Source organism: Astatotilapia calliptera, chromosome 11, assembly GCF_964374335.1.
Source record: "Astatotilapia calliptera chromosome 11, fAstCal68.1, whole genome shotgun sequence".
NCBI classification, from domain to species: domain Eukaryota; kingdom Metazoa; phylum Chordata; class Actinopteri; order Cichliformes; family Cichlidae; genus Astatotilapia; species Astatotilapia calliptera.
Window position 1 is genome coordinate 26,844,010 of NC_137432.1, and position 13,365 is coordinate 26,857,374.

A 13,365-nucleotide genomic window follows, 5' to 3' on the forward strand; every position below is an offset into this window, starting at 1 on the left:
AATGGCCTGCATTTGTATAGTGCTTTTCTAGTCCCTAAGGACCCCAAAGCGCTTCACACTACATTCAGTCATTCACCCATTCACACACACATTCACACACTGGCGATGGCAGCTACATTGTAGGCACAGCTGCCCTGGGGCGCACTGACAGAGGCGAGGCTGTATGTCTGTCTGCTTTAGAGCCACATGATTTAGACTATCCCACATGTTAATAGAGTTTAACATAGGTGCAAGTGCCTATGCTTGCCCCCACTCCCCGAAAACAAACAGAATACAAGGACAGACCACTGGCTGTAAAAATGTGAAAGGAATGAGAGATGTGCATCAGAGATAAATAAAGGCTCATGTCCATATGTGGGTTCCTGGAAAGGGGGATAATGGTAAGTGTTAATGCTGGTAATTTGCACAAACATCTCTGATGTGGTGGATGATTGTCATTACCCAGAAAAACACTGTTGAAACACCCAGATAAAATTATTTCCCTTTGTTAGAGCAAAGATAGGCATTGTTCTAGAACAGAAAGAACCCATCTGCAAACATACAAAGAGGCGACCGACTTTATTGTTTAACACAGAATAGATCTAACAGGCAAGGCCTTATTCTGGCTTTTGGTATAATTTTGAATAATAGAAATTAGAGGTAATGTTGATATGGTGAACTACCATCATTGCAAGCATTGAAATAAGTTTTCTTTTTATTTGCTGCCATTTTATTTTGTCCGCACACATTCAGTTCCAATAAACTCTGCCTATTTTCTGTGCATTCAAAATGATGTTCAAAAGAAATTATTATTATCCACTGACAAAATGTTTTACTTTTTACTTTTTAATTAACATTACAGCTTTATTCTTTGTAAATTTGACAAGTTTAACTTGTTGTACTTGTTATCATCTTAGTACAGCAACATGTGTGTGCATCTTAACCTGACCTAACTGCAGTCCAGAAATTTGAACCACTAAAAACATTATTTTATTTACATTTTACAATAACAACAAATTTGTATAACATTTAGTAAATAATGGTTTATTTGCTAAATAAAATTATTAAAAGGATAAAATAAGCTTTTATTAATAATTATTAATGATCCAATAAAATAATGCTTCATATCAACATCATGTGCACTTATGGTGATGCAGCTTGACTCGGGCCTATTTTCCACTCTGAAGAATAAGGAAAAGATTTTTTTTGCAGTCAAACTACCAGCATTTACGCATTCTTTTGTTCAGCACAGTCCCCAACAGTGTTGCCAGCAAAGCACCCCCACAAATCATCACACCTCCTCCTCGATGCTTCACTGTGGGAACCATGCATGTAGACCATCCATTCACCTTTTCTGCATCCCACAAAGACATGGCGGGTGGAACTAAAGATCTCAAATTTGGACTGATCAGACCAAAGTGCACATTTCCACTGGTCTAATGTCCATTTCTTGAGTGTTTTGGTTCAAATAAATATCTTCTGCTTGTTGCTTTTCCTTAGTAGTGGTTTCCTAGCAGCTGACCATAAAGGCCTGATTCACACAGTCTCCTCTGATCAGTTGATATAGAGATGTGTCTGCTACTAGAACTCTGTGTGGCATTTATCTGGGCACTGCTAACTTGTGATATCTGACGCTGGTGACTCTGATGAATTTATCCTCAGCAGCAGAGGTGATTCCTGGTGTTCCTTTCCTCGGGTGGTCCTCATTGTGAGCCAGTTTCGTCGTAGTGCTGAATGAATCTTAGGACTGCACTTGGGGACACATTCAAAGTTTTAGCAATTTTCTGGACTGACTGACCTTCAGTTCTTAAAGTAATGATGGACTGTTGTTTCTCGTTACTTAGCTGATTGGTTCTTACCATAATATGAATTCTAACAGTTGTCAAATAGGGCTGTCAGCTGTGTACCAACCTGACTTCTGCAAAACACAATTGATGGTCCCAAACCCATTAAGAAGACAAGAAATTCCACAAATGAACCCTGACAAGGCTGAGCTGTAAAGTTGAAACCATTTCAGGTGACTACATCATAAAGCTCATTGAGAGAAAGCCAAGGGTTTGCAGCAATGCCAAAAAAGCAAAGGGTATCTACTTTGAGGAATCTAAAATATAAAACATATTTATATTTATTTATAAAATTTTTCTTTGGTACAATTCATATAATTGATGTCATCAGTATGTATCTACAGTGTAGAAAGCAGTGAAAATAAAGAAAAAACATTATATGAGAACGTGTGTCCAAACCTTACCACTCGATGGCAGTGTAACCTTGTTTTAGGACAGAAAACCTTCATGTTTACAGTGTCACGTGGGGCATTGTAGTTGCTTGGAAAAGCTGTTGTTGTTGTTTTTTTCTTTTAGAATTCACAAATTAACATGACCTAAAAAAGTAATATGTAACAATGTAACAAAAGTATTAGACTTCAAAGTTTTTTAAGGAAAATGACCAAGTATGAGGTACATCTGTATGTATTTGAGTATTATATCTGTAGGCTAAGCATTTAAGCCTGTAGGAGTAATTTTAACAAATAGAATGACAGTCATGTAGAAAAGTTGTACTATTGATATTCATACATATTCTGATTTTAATAGCAGAAAATGAATTATGAACAAACCATGAACAAATAAGATTTATTACCATACCATAACAGCTTTATTTATAAAGCACTTTAACATAAAACCAGGGTTCACAAACTGCTGTACATATACAAATAAACACAATAAAAGAAAAATAAGATAAAATACAATAAATAACTAAATGAATAAAATGAAATAAAACATGTTAAAACAAATTGAGCCACCCCCTTAAAGATAGCCAAAGGCTTCAGCAAATTAATATGTTTTAAGAAGATTTTTAAAGTCAGAAAGATAAGTTTTCACAAATTACCTGAGGGGAGTCAACACCAACAGTCTGTACAGCATGAAGGACCATGTCAATAGTTTTAAATAAGGCTTGAGGCTTACAGGAATTAGCCTGCATAATAGCAGCAAAATGTTTTCTCTTAACAGTTTTCTGATATGAATTCCAGTAATACTGTAATATTTGGTATGAAAGCTGAAGTTTATCCTTCTTCCATTTACGTTCAGCTCTCCTACACTTTCTTCTGACAGCACGGGTGGCTTCATTCAGACCTGAACCCTTCAGCTTAAAGGGGGCCACCGACTGAGTAAAACCATGAGCTGAGCTCTTCTGGATCATTACATATAGAATCAGGAAGGCTGCTGTTCTGATGAAAAACAACAGAGAACTGACCAGCAGTGGATGGGTTAAAAATACCACCGCTCTGAGCAACAGCAGGAGGATTAACTTGAGTACAAGGAAGGGAAACCTCAAACAAGACAGGCTTATGGTCCAGCCATACAGCATCACAGACCTCTAAGTTAAAGACCGGTAAACCGCGAGTTAAAACAAAATCCCATATTTTTGTGTAGGCACAGACACAGGTTTTGCGAGTGTACACTAAAAGAGAGTAAACTCTAGCACACAAAAAATAGCCTAAATAGCACAAACAAACACAACAGGAACAGGGCTAGATGGCAAGCCAAACACACTGGTGCCATCTTGGGCACAGGACCAAGATACTTGATAGCCATCACGTGGGAACGGCAAAGCTAGACTGTGTACAAAGGGAGGAAATTCAAGATAGAAAGTGGGCCATACAATAAGACAACATCCTCTCGGAGCAAAGAAAACTAAAAGTCAGTGCTTTGAAATGTTCTGGTCAAAACCATGACCTGAAGGGTTCTGGACGAGCTGCCCATGTCAGGAAAACACCAGCATGGCAGAATCGAATGTGTTCCTCTAGGCTGGTGACTAGGACTGGTCAATATAAATGTTTAGTTGCATTTACTGCTTCACAAAGTGGTAAATCAAATATTTAAATAATTGATCATTGCCTCAATTATTTAAAAAAAAAAATCCACATTTAGTTAGTTTTGCTTAATATACTCTGAAAACTTGCAGAAAATGAAAAAGAAAACCCACAAAAACATACGAGGTTGTTTTATGATGTATTTATAGGGGACTCTGAAAACTTCCAGAGCTGTAACAAAACATTTCCAGCAGAGGTACAGTTGGAGGTTTAAACACTGGCATGGAAAATGTGAACATGATGATATGCTGCATACAACAGTTTTCTCATGGCAATTTCAAATGATTCTAAATTCCAAGTACTAGGTGAAATTGTTGTGTTACATTTTTCTTTCTTGTCAAGAACGTCTCTTCATAACAACCCTGCTCTAAAGCATGGCCATATTCATATGATTGAGAAACAAACGCCATGACCTGAGATCATTTCTAATGATCCAATGACATGCGATACTTCTCTTATCACTGCTTGTCAAGCAGAGAAGAAAAGGTCTAGTAACAACCTGTTATCTACATCAAAACAAAATCAGATCGCCGTTTGCTTTCGTGGTGTGCAAGGCAAGATGTGTCTTGTTCGGGGGAAAAAAAGAAAAAAAGAACCTAGTGGACTGTGTTGTAGAGTTTAATGGGAGCAGATACCAGCAAAGGCTCCTTAACAATACCTTTTGGCCATTTGACTGATAAGAGAATCTGAATAGTCCTTTTTGCTTCCCACACAAGTGCTAATGAGGTATAAAGACAGGCTGAAACACAAACATTTGTAATCAGATTTGCATTTCAAAAGTCTCACAGAGCTTTTAGAGCAATTTGAGGAGCGTGTCTCTCATTGAATGCAATCCTTATCACTAACTGCATTTAGGGAAGAATGGATGCTAAGGATTTAGATTTATTTATGTAGGACAGACCTTTAGACATACAAGTAAATTACCCATTGAATCAGTCAAAAAAATAAGCAGAGCAGTAGTAAATAATCAGGAAACAGATGTTTTGTGTGTGTTGTGTGTGCATGTGAATGCGTTGTTATTGTTATTGGACTCTAACCCTCCACGTTGGATGCTGGCACTGTCAGTAGGGGCAAGATAAGAGGGATAAGACCAGGCGTTATACAGTTACAACAACAGGGGTGGGGGGGTTCAATAAATGCAAAATATGTCAAATTTCATGACAATGTAAAATCCTAAATTCTTTGAATCGAAGGGATTAACTTCTTAGTCTCTTGGATTACATTGGTCAGCTTTTTTTTTCAGTTTTGCTGTTGATATATGTAATGTGTAGTTTTAATGGCAAGCACTGAGAAGAACAAAAGTGCCTCTGGAAAAACTAGAAGCCGAAACTCTTGCAGAAGCCAGGACATGTTAAGACATTGGAGTCAAAATACTTTTTGCCTCCTGGGGGAAAAAAAGAAAGAAAGAAAAAGCAAACACATGCATGAACAGACACACACACACACACACACTACTGTTTCTTGTGACCCCGTGTGGTCCCTCCATCTATCTGTGCATCACTCAAACACATGGAAGAATTCACTGTTGTGTGCTTTCAGAACCACTTCTCATCATACTTTGTCATAGTTTGTGTTGAAACAAGATGTTTCGCGATGAGATTTCTTTCTAGAGTTTCACTTTATGTAAAAGAGAGAAGTCGATTCAAAAGTTAGCCAGATGAATAATTTCCAGATTTTTGTATTTATTTCAGATAACTTAGTGAAATTACAAAAGGGTCACAGTTTCAAACTTCACAACACAATAAAAATGGAATATTTACATTTTTGATAAGTGCAGGGATTTGTTTTAATATGTTTGCACTTATCCATAAATAATGCGGTGGAGGGTGGGGTGCAAACACAATATTGTTTACAGTACAAGACAGATATTCAATTATTGTATTTCTTCAAAACAGAGGTAGACCAGCAAGTCCGGTATCTTTGAAAATGATATAGTAGATGGAGGGTGACTTAGTTTGTGTTGACAAAGGACTGGTAGAGGGACATGAGTTGGGCCTGGAGGTCTTGGGCATAGGGGTCAAGCTTTTCCTTAAGGTCTTCTGCATAAGGGGCAACCATTTGTTTCACCAGGTGCGCTCTGTGAGTGAGCTCTACATGGACTTTTTCAGTCATAGGGGCAACACGTTTTTGGAAGTCCCGCAGGTGCTGGTCCACCTTCTGCTTCAGGTCATCTGTGTAGGGACCCAGTTGAGACTGCAGATCCTTTACACTCTGCTCCAAGCTGGTCTTTAGCTCCTCACTCTTCTGCATCAGGGTGGTCCTTAGGGCTTCAGAGTCCAGGGAATCTGCATAAGTAACCAACTCTTGCTTGAGCTGCTCCACTCTCTGATGAACCTGGGTCTGCATGTTCTCAGTGTAGGGCTGGAGCTTCTCCTTGACTGTGTTTAGTTCCTGCGTGACACGTTCTCTCAACACATCAGCCTCTGTGGTAACTTTGGTGATCAGGTCCTGGGCTGCAGGCTGAAGCTGTTCCTGGAGGGTGACTGCATACTTGCTGGCTAAGTCAGCGCTTTCTGTCAGCCGGGCACTAGAGGACAGATAGTGATTGCCAGATCATCAGTGGCTTGAATGACCCCATAACAGTCATGAGGCATATGCCCATCATAGGGCCAGTCATGCTAGTGCAGTGTGTCAAAGAACTTACTTGACTTCTTGTCCAATTGGAGAGTTTCTTATCATCTGGAGTGTATCATCAGCTGTCTGTGTGGCCTTGGCAATGTAATCCCAGAAAACATCGGTCAGCACTTCCAACTGTGGCTTGGGAGCATCAGCATAGAAAAGGTTGGCATGGCAGCCTGTTGGATGGAAACACGCGTGGTGTGAGAACAGTACAGATGTTCAGTTAATTATTGCCATTGCCATTAACGTTGAACTATAATCAGAAAGTCTTGATGCATGCTCAAACATCCAGGTAAGGAAATCACAAAAAGTTGATTCTGTTCATCTGGACGTAGCGTTTTCAGTGAGAAAAAGGTTTTGTCATTCATCCAAGTGACTTCTTTAGTCTCTGTGAGAGACTCATCCAACTGACTGACACTTGGATTCTTTCAGTGAAAATGCTACGTCCAGATCAACAGAATCACATTTTTGGGATATAATTAAGAAGCTTGGAAATTACCAGAGAGCGCTGCGACGACTAGTACCATAAACACCTTCATGACTGCAACTAGCTGAAAAACAATAACAGTCTGATTAAGTTTTAAGTAGTCTTAAAAAGGTCATAACTTTTAGATTTGCCTCTTAAAATATTGTTTAAAATGTAGTGAGATTCTCACCTGCTTTGGGCTTGTGTATCTCTTGAGGTTTAGTGTATGTGTGTTGGAACAGTGCTTCCGTGTATATATACTGATGTCAGATGACAGTAATAGTTAAGAGCACAAAGTCCAGAAGTCCTTGCCGTGTTGTAACACCACTCCCCCCCCCCTGGTTACTATTGTGGTAGCACTTCTGGATTTTAGTATTCTCCTAATGTGAATACATTTATCACTCAACAATAAATCTTGTATTAGTTCTTCTCTCACCCCTCTCTATAAAGTCTTTAGGGTATCATCGGCTTATTAACTGCCCACATTGCTGTTCAGCAGTACCAGCCTCTAGATAACTTCAGATAACTTTGGTATGCTAAGATTAGTGGACTTTGTATGAGGGTCAGTGTGACTTAAGTAGTATGAGATGCTTAAATGGTTTCTTAAATTGAAAACTGTGGTTTAAAAAGACCTCAAAATAATCATGTATAATAAGATTTTCTTTCACTTCTACTGAACACTTCATAGGTACATTATTTTTTAGCTACTGACATAGTGGTACCTTATTCCTTTGATTGGCATAGATACTAGGGCATGTTAAGTTATTAAAAGAAACTGTTAGAAGAAAGAGTAAGTAAATGTTATTTCCAACTCTCTGGAATGACTTAAAATTTTCATCATAACGACAAGCAATCATTAAGGGTGGAAGCACATCTGACATATTTACATGAAGCACGCAAAAAGCAATTTTCTGTAAATAAGACCTGTCTATGAGATGTATGCATAATGTTGTACATCATGAATTGTGCAAAATGAATTGACCTGCAGGAGTATTGAAAAACAATAAGGTTTAAAAAGAGAAATGTACTGCTTTTAGTGTCAAAAACAGGTAGAAACGGTTTGATATTTGAATTCCCTAATGGAATATTAAGGTAGAGGTTAATAATCTACATTCAGTTACAATACAATATGCCAAATGTCACTATCCATAGTAAAAATGTTTTATTTTCTATAGCTTAGAAAAGTAAGTGACACCTGTGAAAGTAACTATTCTCCCACAGGTAGTTTCAGTTGATGCTGATATTGTTTATATTGTTGGTAAGACCTGAGCCCTTTATATCAGGCAGGGACAGCTCAGTAGGTAGCGTGGTGGCCCCATGATCAGAAGGTCAGTGGTTTGAATCCACTGAATGGCTAACCTGAGGTACCCCTGAGCAAGGTACCGTCCCTACACACTGCTCCCCGGGCGCCCAATGGCTGCCCACTGCTTCACAGCGTGAATGGGTTAAATGCAGAGAGGAATTTCTCCATTGGGATCAATAAAGTATACTTTCTTTCTATTACTATTATATGACTTCTCTGTGCAGACTTCTAGGTCTGCACAGATAAGACCTAGAAGACAATGACATAGGTATCACCAACAAATCACAATATACTGTTTAAGTAGCTGTTATACGTTCACCAGTAGTTTTATTGGTTACCCAATTTCTAGTACTAGATTGGATTCTATTGTACCTACAGAACTGTCTTAATTCCTCATGGCATATATTCAACTGCTGGAAACATTCCTCTGAGATTCTGGTCCATACTGACATGAAAGCATCACACAGTTTCTCCAGATTTGTTGGTTGTGCTTCCATGATGCAAATCTCATGTTTGACCATTTTCAAAAATTGATCTATTGGATTTTTGGACGGAAACGTTAATTTGTACTTTTGTCGGACAATTTTTTCAGCTTTATAAATAGTCAAACTGCACTCACAGTACTTTATAGAGGTACCATTTTCAAAAAAAAAAATTCTGGTAAAATTGAGATTCAAGTTTCATACACATACACTTGAGAAAAAGAGAAGAACAACAGGGAAAAATGAAATAATTAATACTCGGGACTCCAAAGTGGTTTCTGGCAATTGGACTATGGCATGTCTGACGTGAAACAGCAGTTACTTTGGCCTTCACAAGCTGACAGTGCTCAAGTCTGCTAACCTTTGGTCAGACTTACACATAGGCCTGCTGAACACTGCCCTGACACAGAAGCAGTGTTGCTGGCAAAATGTAAAACTAAGAGAGACAATAAAATACCTACTGTACACGTAATCAAGTAGGACAACAAAGACATTAAAGCAATAGACTCTATCTGTCTTGGCAGAGAGTTATCACTGACTTGGAAAAAACCTATCAGCTAAGTGATTACAGACTAGCCTGTGTGGGTCGGTTGAGGTTAGACTTATGGATTTTGTATCACTCTAACAGTGGTCAATCATCAAAATACAGCATTCGAGTAGTTTTTAAATTTAAGACAATAGGTGTTCTTGGTTTTTTCTTGTTTTTTAATGGACAACTCACAAATGATGACTAATGTGTACTTGTGTATATTGGGGTATACGCTCAGTGTGTATTCGTGTCAAAGAGGCGTGCTGCATGGATTATCTGGCACAAGATGTCAGCAAAGATAGCTGAGTGAGGCAAGGTGACAGCAAAGCACTAATGTTTGGACTTTGTGATCATTGCTGTCTGCCTTGCTATATAAGCCTCAGTTCCTCACCAGTTTAATACAAGCACTACCAAGTGGACTTACAGATACACTAACAAACTCAGGTAAGATGGAGAGCTAAAAGAATCTTTCTTTGACTGTTAACTGTGTTGTTAACATGCTGTGGTAACTAACTGGTCTTTTCTTGTTACAGTGTCTAAGAACCATGAAGGTCCTTGCTGTGCTCGTCCTAGCTGTTTTCACTGGTGAGTATAAGAAAAATCATTATTCTACTATAAATTTTGGCTCATGAGAACATATATACATAATTAGCAACTATTCCGCTCAAGATAAAGAAAAACGTTGGTGATCAGTGAATATGACCTGTATAAATGTCAAATCCCAGTGAATATACAAAGCTGAAATATCTGCACTACTCTGAATTTATTCATGTCTCCATTAAACAGGCTGCAATGCCAACCTTTTTTATGCTGATGCACCCAAGCCACAGCTGGAGGTGGTGACTGATGCCTTCTGGGATTATGTTGCCAAAGCTACACAGACAGCTGAAGAAACCGTGAAGATGATTAGATCATCTCAGTTCGGACAGGATGTCAGGTAGATCATACAAAACTTGCTAATTATGTTAACAGACAACAAATTATAGTATTGCCTAAAATATTCAGGATAAGCTAGAAATATAACTGCGCTGCCTTGTATTCACTAGCTTTTTTTTTCTTCTTATTTTAATCTAGTGCCCGCCTGACAGAAAGTGTTGATGCTGCCAACAAGTATGCCGTCACCCTCCAGGAGCAGCTTCCACCTACAGCCCAGGACCTGATCACCAAAGTCACAACAGAGGCTGATGTGTTGAGAGATCGTGTGATCCAAGAGCTGAGCACAGTCAGAGAGAGGCTCGAGCCTTACACTGACAACATTCAGACACAGGTCCAGCAGAAGGTTGAGCAGCTCAAACAGGAGGTGGCCACCTACACAGATTCCCTGGACACTGAGGCCCTGAGGACCACCCTGACGCAGAAGAGCGAAGAGCTAAAGACCAGCCTGGAGCAGAGCATGAAAGACCTGCAGACTCAGCTTGGTCCCTACACTGATGACCTGAAGCAGAAGGTGGACCAGCATCTGCAAGACTTCAAGGAAAAAGTGGCCCCCTTGACTGAGCGGGTGCAGAGTCAGATTGCACAGAGAGCCCAGCAGGTGAAAGAAATGGCCACCCCCTACGTTGATGAGCTGAGGGAAAGGCTGGACCCATATGCTCAGGACCTCCAGTCTCGTCTCACCTCCCTTTATGAATCCTTTGTTAAAGCCAATTAAGTTAACATCCACCTCACATGAAACAGAAAAAAGTGCATCTAAAGTGCATCTAAAGAATTCCAAATACCAAGGACATGTTCCTGGTATCTGGAATTTAAAAAAAAATCAGATGTTGTTTGATATATTTACAGTTTTAAAAAAACAGTTGATACATACAAAAAATATGTGTTGGTCTGTGACCACAAACAGTTTTCATATGTTGTAGAAAATAAAGTGAAAGCAAAACTATAATTTCTGAGCCTGTTGTCTTATTTGAGTCAAGGTGATGTTAGATAAGTGTGGGTACCTGGAAAATATATTTCTTTAAACTTTAACACAAGAAGTAACTAGACAAAATTAAAAAAAAGATTTGTATCATGACCTAAGAGATTTGCGGTTTGTTCATGTTAGTTGGCTTTAAAAGCACTTTTTTCAGGACTGGTGATTTGATGACTCGTTAGTAGCTATTATAGAAAAGTTTTCATGCTATAAAGTACATAGATCTGTATGAGGTTTTACTTGTAGATTTGGGCAACTTGGACAGCTGGAAGGAAGCTTGTACATTGTCATTTAGCAAAAATCACTGGTTAAGCTTTCTTGTTTGTTCAGTAGCTGCTTGCAAAGGTTTGGCCCACCGGCACACCCCTGTTAGATAAAATTGTGGGTATTGGACAGGGCATGTTCAGGTTTGTTTCTGCAAGTCTGGAAGTTCATAAACATCTCCAGCTCCCACTTTGTTTTCGCTTTTGTGCCTCCATCCCCGCTGCCAGATTGCTCCCACGCTGCCTTACCCAGTGGCAAACAACATTCCTCTGCTCTGCCCCAAGCTGTCACAGACTCTCCACAATGTTACTCTCCAAGATCAGCTAAAGTTTACAATATTATTCTTACTATTATTAAAACATAATATCTTGGTTTAAGAAAAACTGTATGACAGTGGAAGAAAAAAATAGGAGAAAACAAAAAAATGTTTTGAGCTCCTGGCTCACTTTTAATTTTGTTCACTTTGACACAGAATTCGGTTGAAAAAAAAAATACAACATAGACAAAAAAAAGGCTGTGTCATTCTGAAAAGCACATGCTGGTACATTTCACATGAAGTGCTTTCAGAATTAAATATGAGGGGGGGTTAACCCCTCTCTGAAGAACTGCACTGGCAAATTGTTCAAAAGTGCAAGAATGACTTTTCTCAGTGTAAAGCTCCAAGAATTACTTCAATAACTCATTTATTTAATCAGTAGAGGTAATTAGTGATTGGCAGCATGAAAGTATGAAAATGTAATTATCTTTCTAGTGATAAATAAACAAATAAATAAATAAACCTATTTCCCAATAATATCAACTGACTTTGTTGGTGACCAAGGATGAACATGTTGCTGTATGATCTCTGTTGCTGGATCCACATATGAGGCTTTATTAATTTAACCTGAAACACTGAATGCAATGTTGGCTTACACTTTCACTCTCAGAAGTCTGCAGTGTAACTTTTGGTTATGGAAATTCTGCTGTTGCAAGCATTTGATTCGAGTCAGCATGCTACAGTCATGCCACTCCCCCTATCAGGGATTCAAACCACAGATGTTGAGGTTGTGTGGGTTGTGTGGTTTTATAGCTTTTAACGTGAAAACAGGCATTAACTGCAGTAACCTCACTGACTCATCTAAACAGATGACTGCCTATTTAATGGAGTGAGATCATCCCAACCAAAAAGTCAAATTCCTTAAACTTTATTCAAGTGAACAACATCAGGGTTACTTTTGTTCAAACTGTCTGTTGCTGTGAAACAAAAAAGGAGAAGCCGTTACAGTAGGGATGAATGTGCCAGATGTTTTATTGTATTACCTCATAGTTCCTCTTGTTTCTCTCTCTTTCACTTCTCCGTCTGTCTTGTTGATCTTTGTCCTGATGGCATGGCAAAGTTAGGATGAGACTGAGTTCCTGCAGTCTGGCCACTTGTTACACGCATAGTCAAGATGGTCTATTTTTTTCTGCAAGAATAGTCACAAAGCCTCTTGTCTGTATTTGTAATCACCAAGATGAAAATAAGTCTTAGTAGCTAATGTTGGAGACTGTTGCATACAAACTGTTGAACATGCTCCTCATGGAAATAAGATCCCAAATGTTGCATGACAATGTTTTTGGTAGTAAGTTGTAATTACTTTGTGTTTGAACAAATGAACTGTAGTTGAACATACAGTATTTTAGCTTGTGACTCCTGCAGTGACATACACTATACCCGTTTTTGTCTTGGAATAAGGATCAAAAGGTCTTTACTTTAGCACAGCTGTACCTAAACCTTGACTTCATGACTTCTTTCTTCTCATTGTTCTCCCCTTTTAAGGAGAACAAAGGATTTTTCAAATACCTCTATACAGACTGACCTCTTTGGGTTATCATGTTGTAATGTTATCACGTAAACATGTTAATTACCTGACCAAACCCATTTGAACTTTGGCCCTAATTACAAAAGAGAAAAACCAAATGGG

General features: G+C 38.7%; 2 protein-coding genes across 2 annotated transcripts; one reads left to right on the plus strand and one right to left on the minus strand.

Moving 5' to 3' along the window:
* Nucleotides 1-5,512: 5,512 nt before the first annotated feature.
* On the minus strand, nucleotides 5,513-7,224 carry LOC113032020 (uncharacterized). Its single transcript, XM_026184656.2, has 4 exons — nucleotides 7,126-7,224; nucleotides 6,969-7,020; nucleotides 6,495-6,645; nucleotides 5,513-6,377 (listed from the first exon to the last, which is right to left on the minus strand). Exons 2-4 carry the CDS (start codon nucleotides 7,006-7,008, stop codon nucleotides 5,801-5,803), a joined length of 768 nt encoding a protein of 255 aa, XP_026040441.1. The 5' UTR covers nucleotides 7,009-7,020; nucleotides 7,126-7,224; the 3' UTR covers nucleotides 5,513-5,800.
* A 2,299-nt stretch (nucleotides 7,225-9,523) lies between these two features.
* apoa4b.2 (apolipoprotein A-IV b, tandem duplicate 2) lies at nucleotides 9,524-11,131 on the plus strand. Its single transcript, XM_026184842.2, has 4 exons — nucleotides 9,524-9,693; nucleotides 9,783-9,834; nucleotides 10,036-10,186; nucleotides 10,324-11,131. Exons 2-4 carry the CDS (start codon nucleotides 9,795-9,797, stop codon nucleotides 10,898-10,900), a joined length of 768 nt encoding a protein of 255 aa, XP_026040627.1. The 5' UTR covers nucleotides 9,524-9,693; nucleotides 9,783-9,794; the 3' UTR covers nucleotides 10,901-11,131.
* Nucleotides 11,132-13,365: the final 2,234 nt, after the last annotated feature.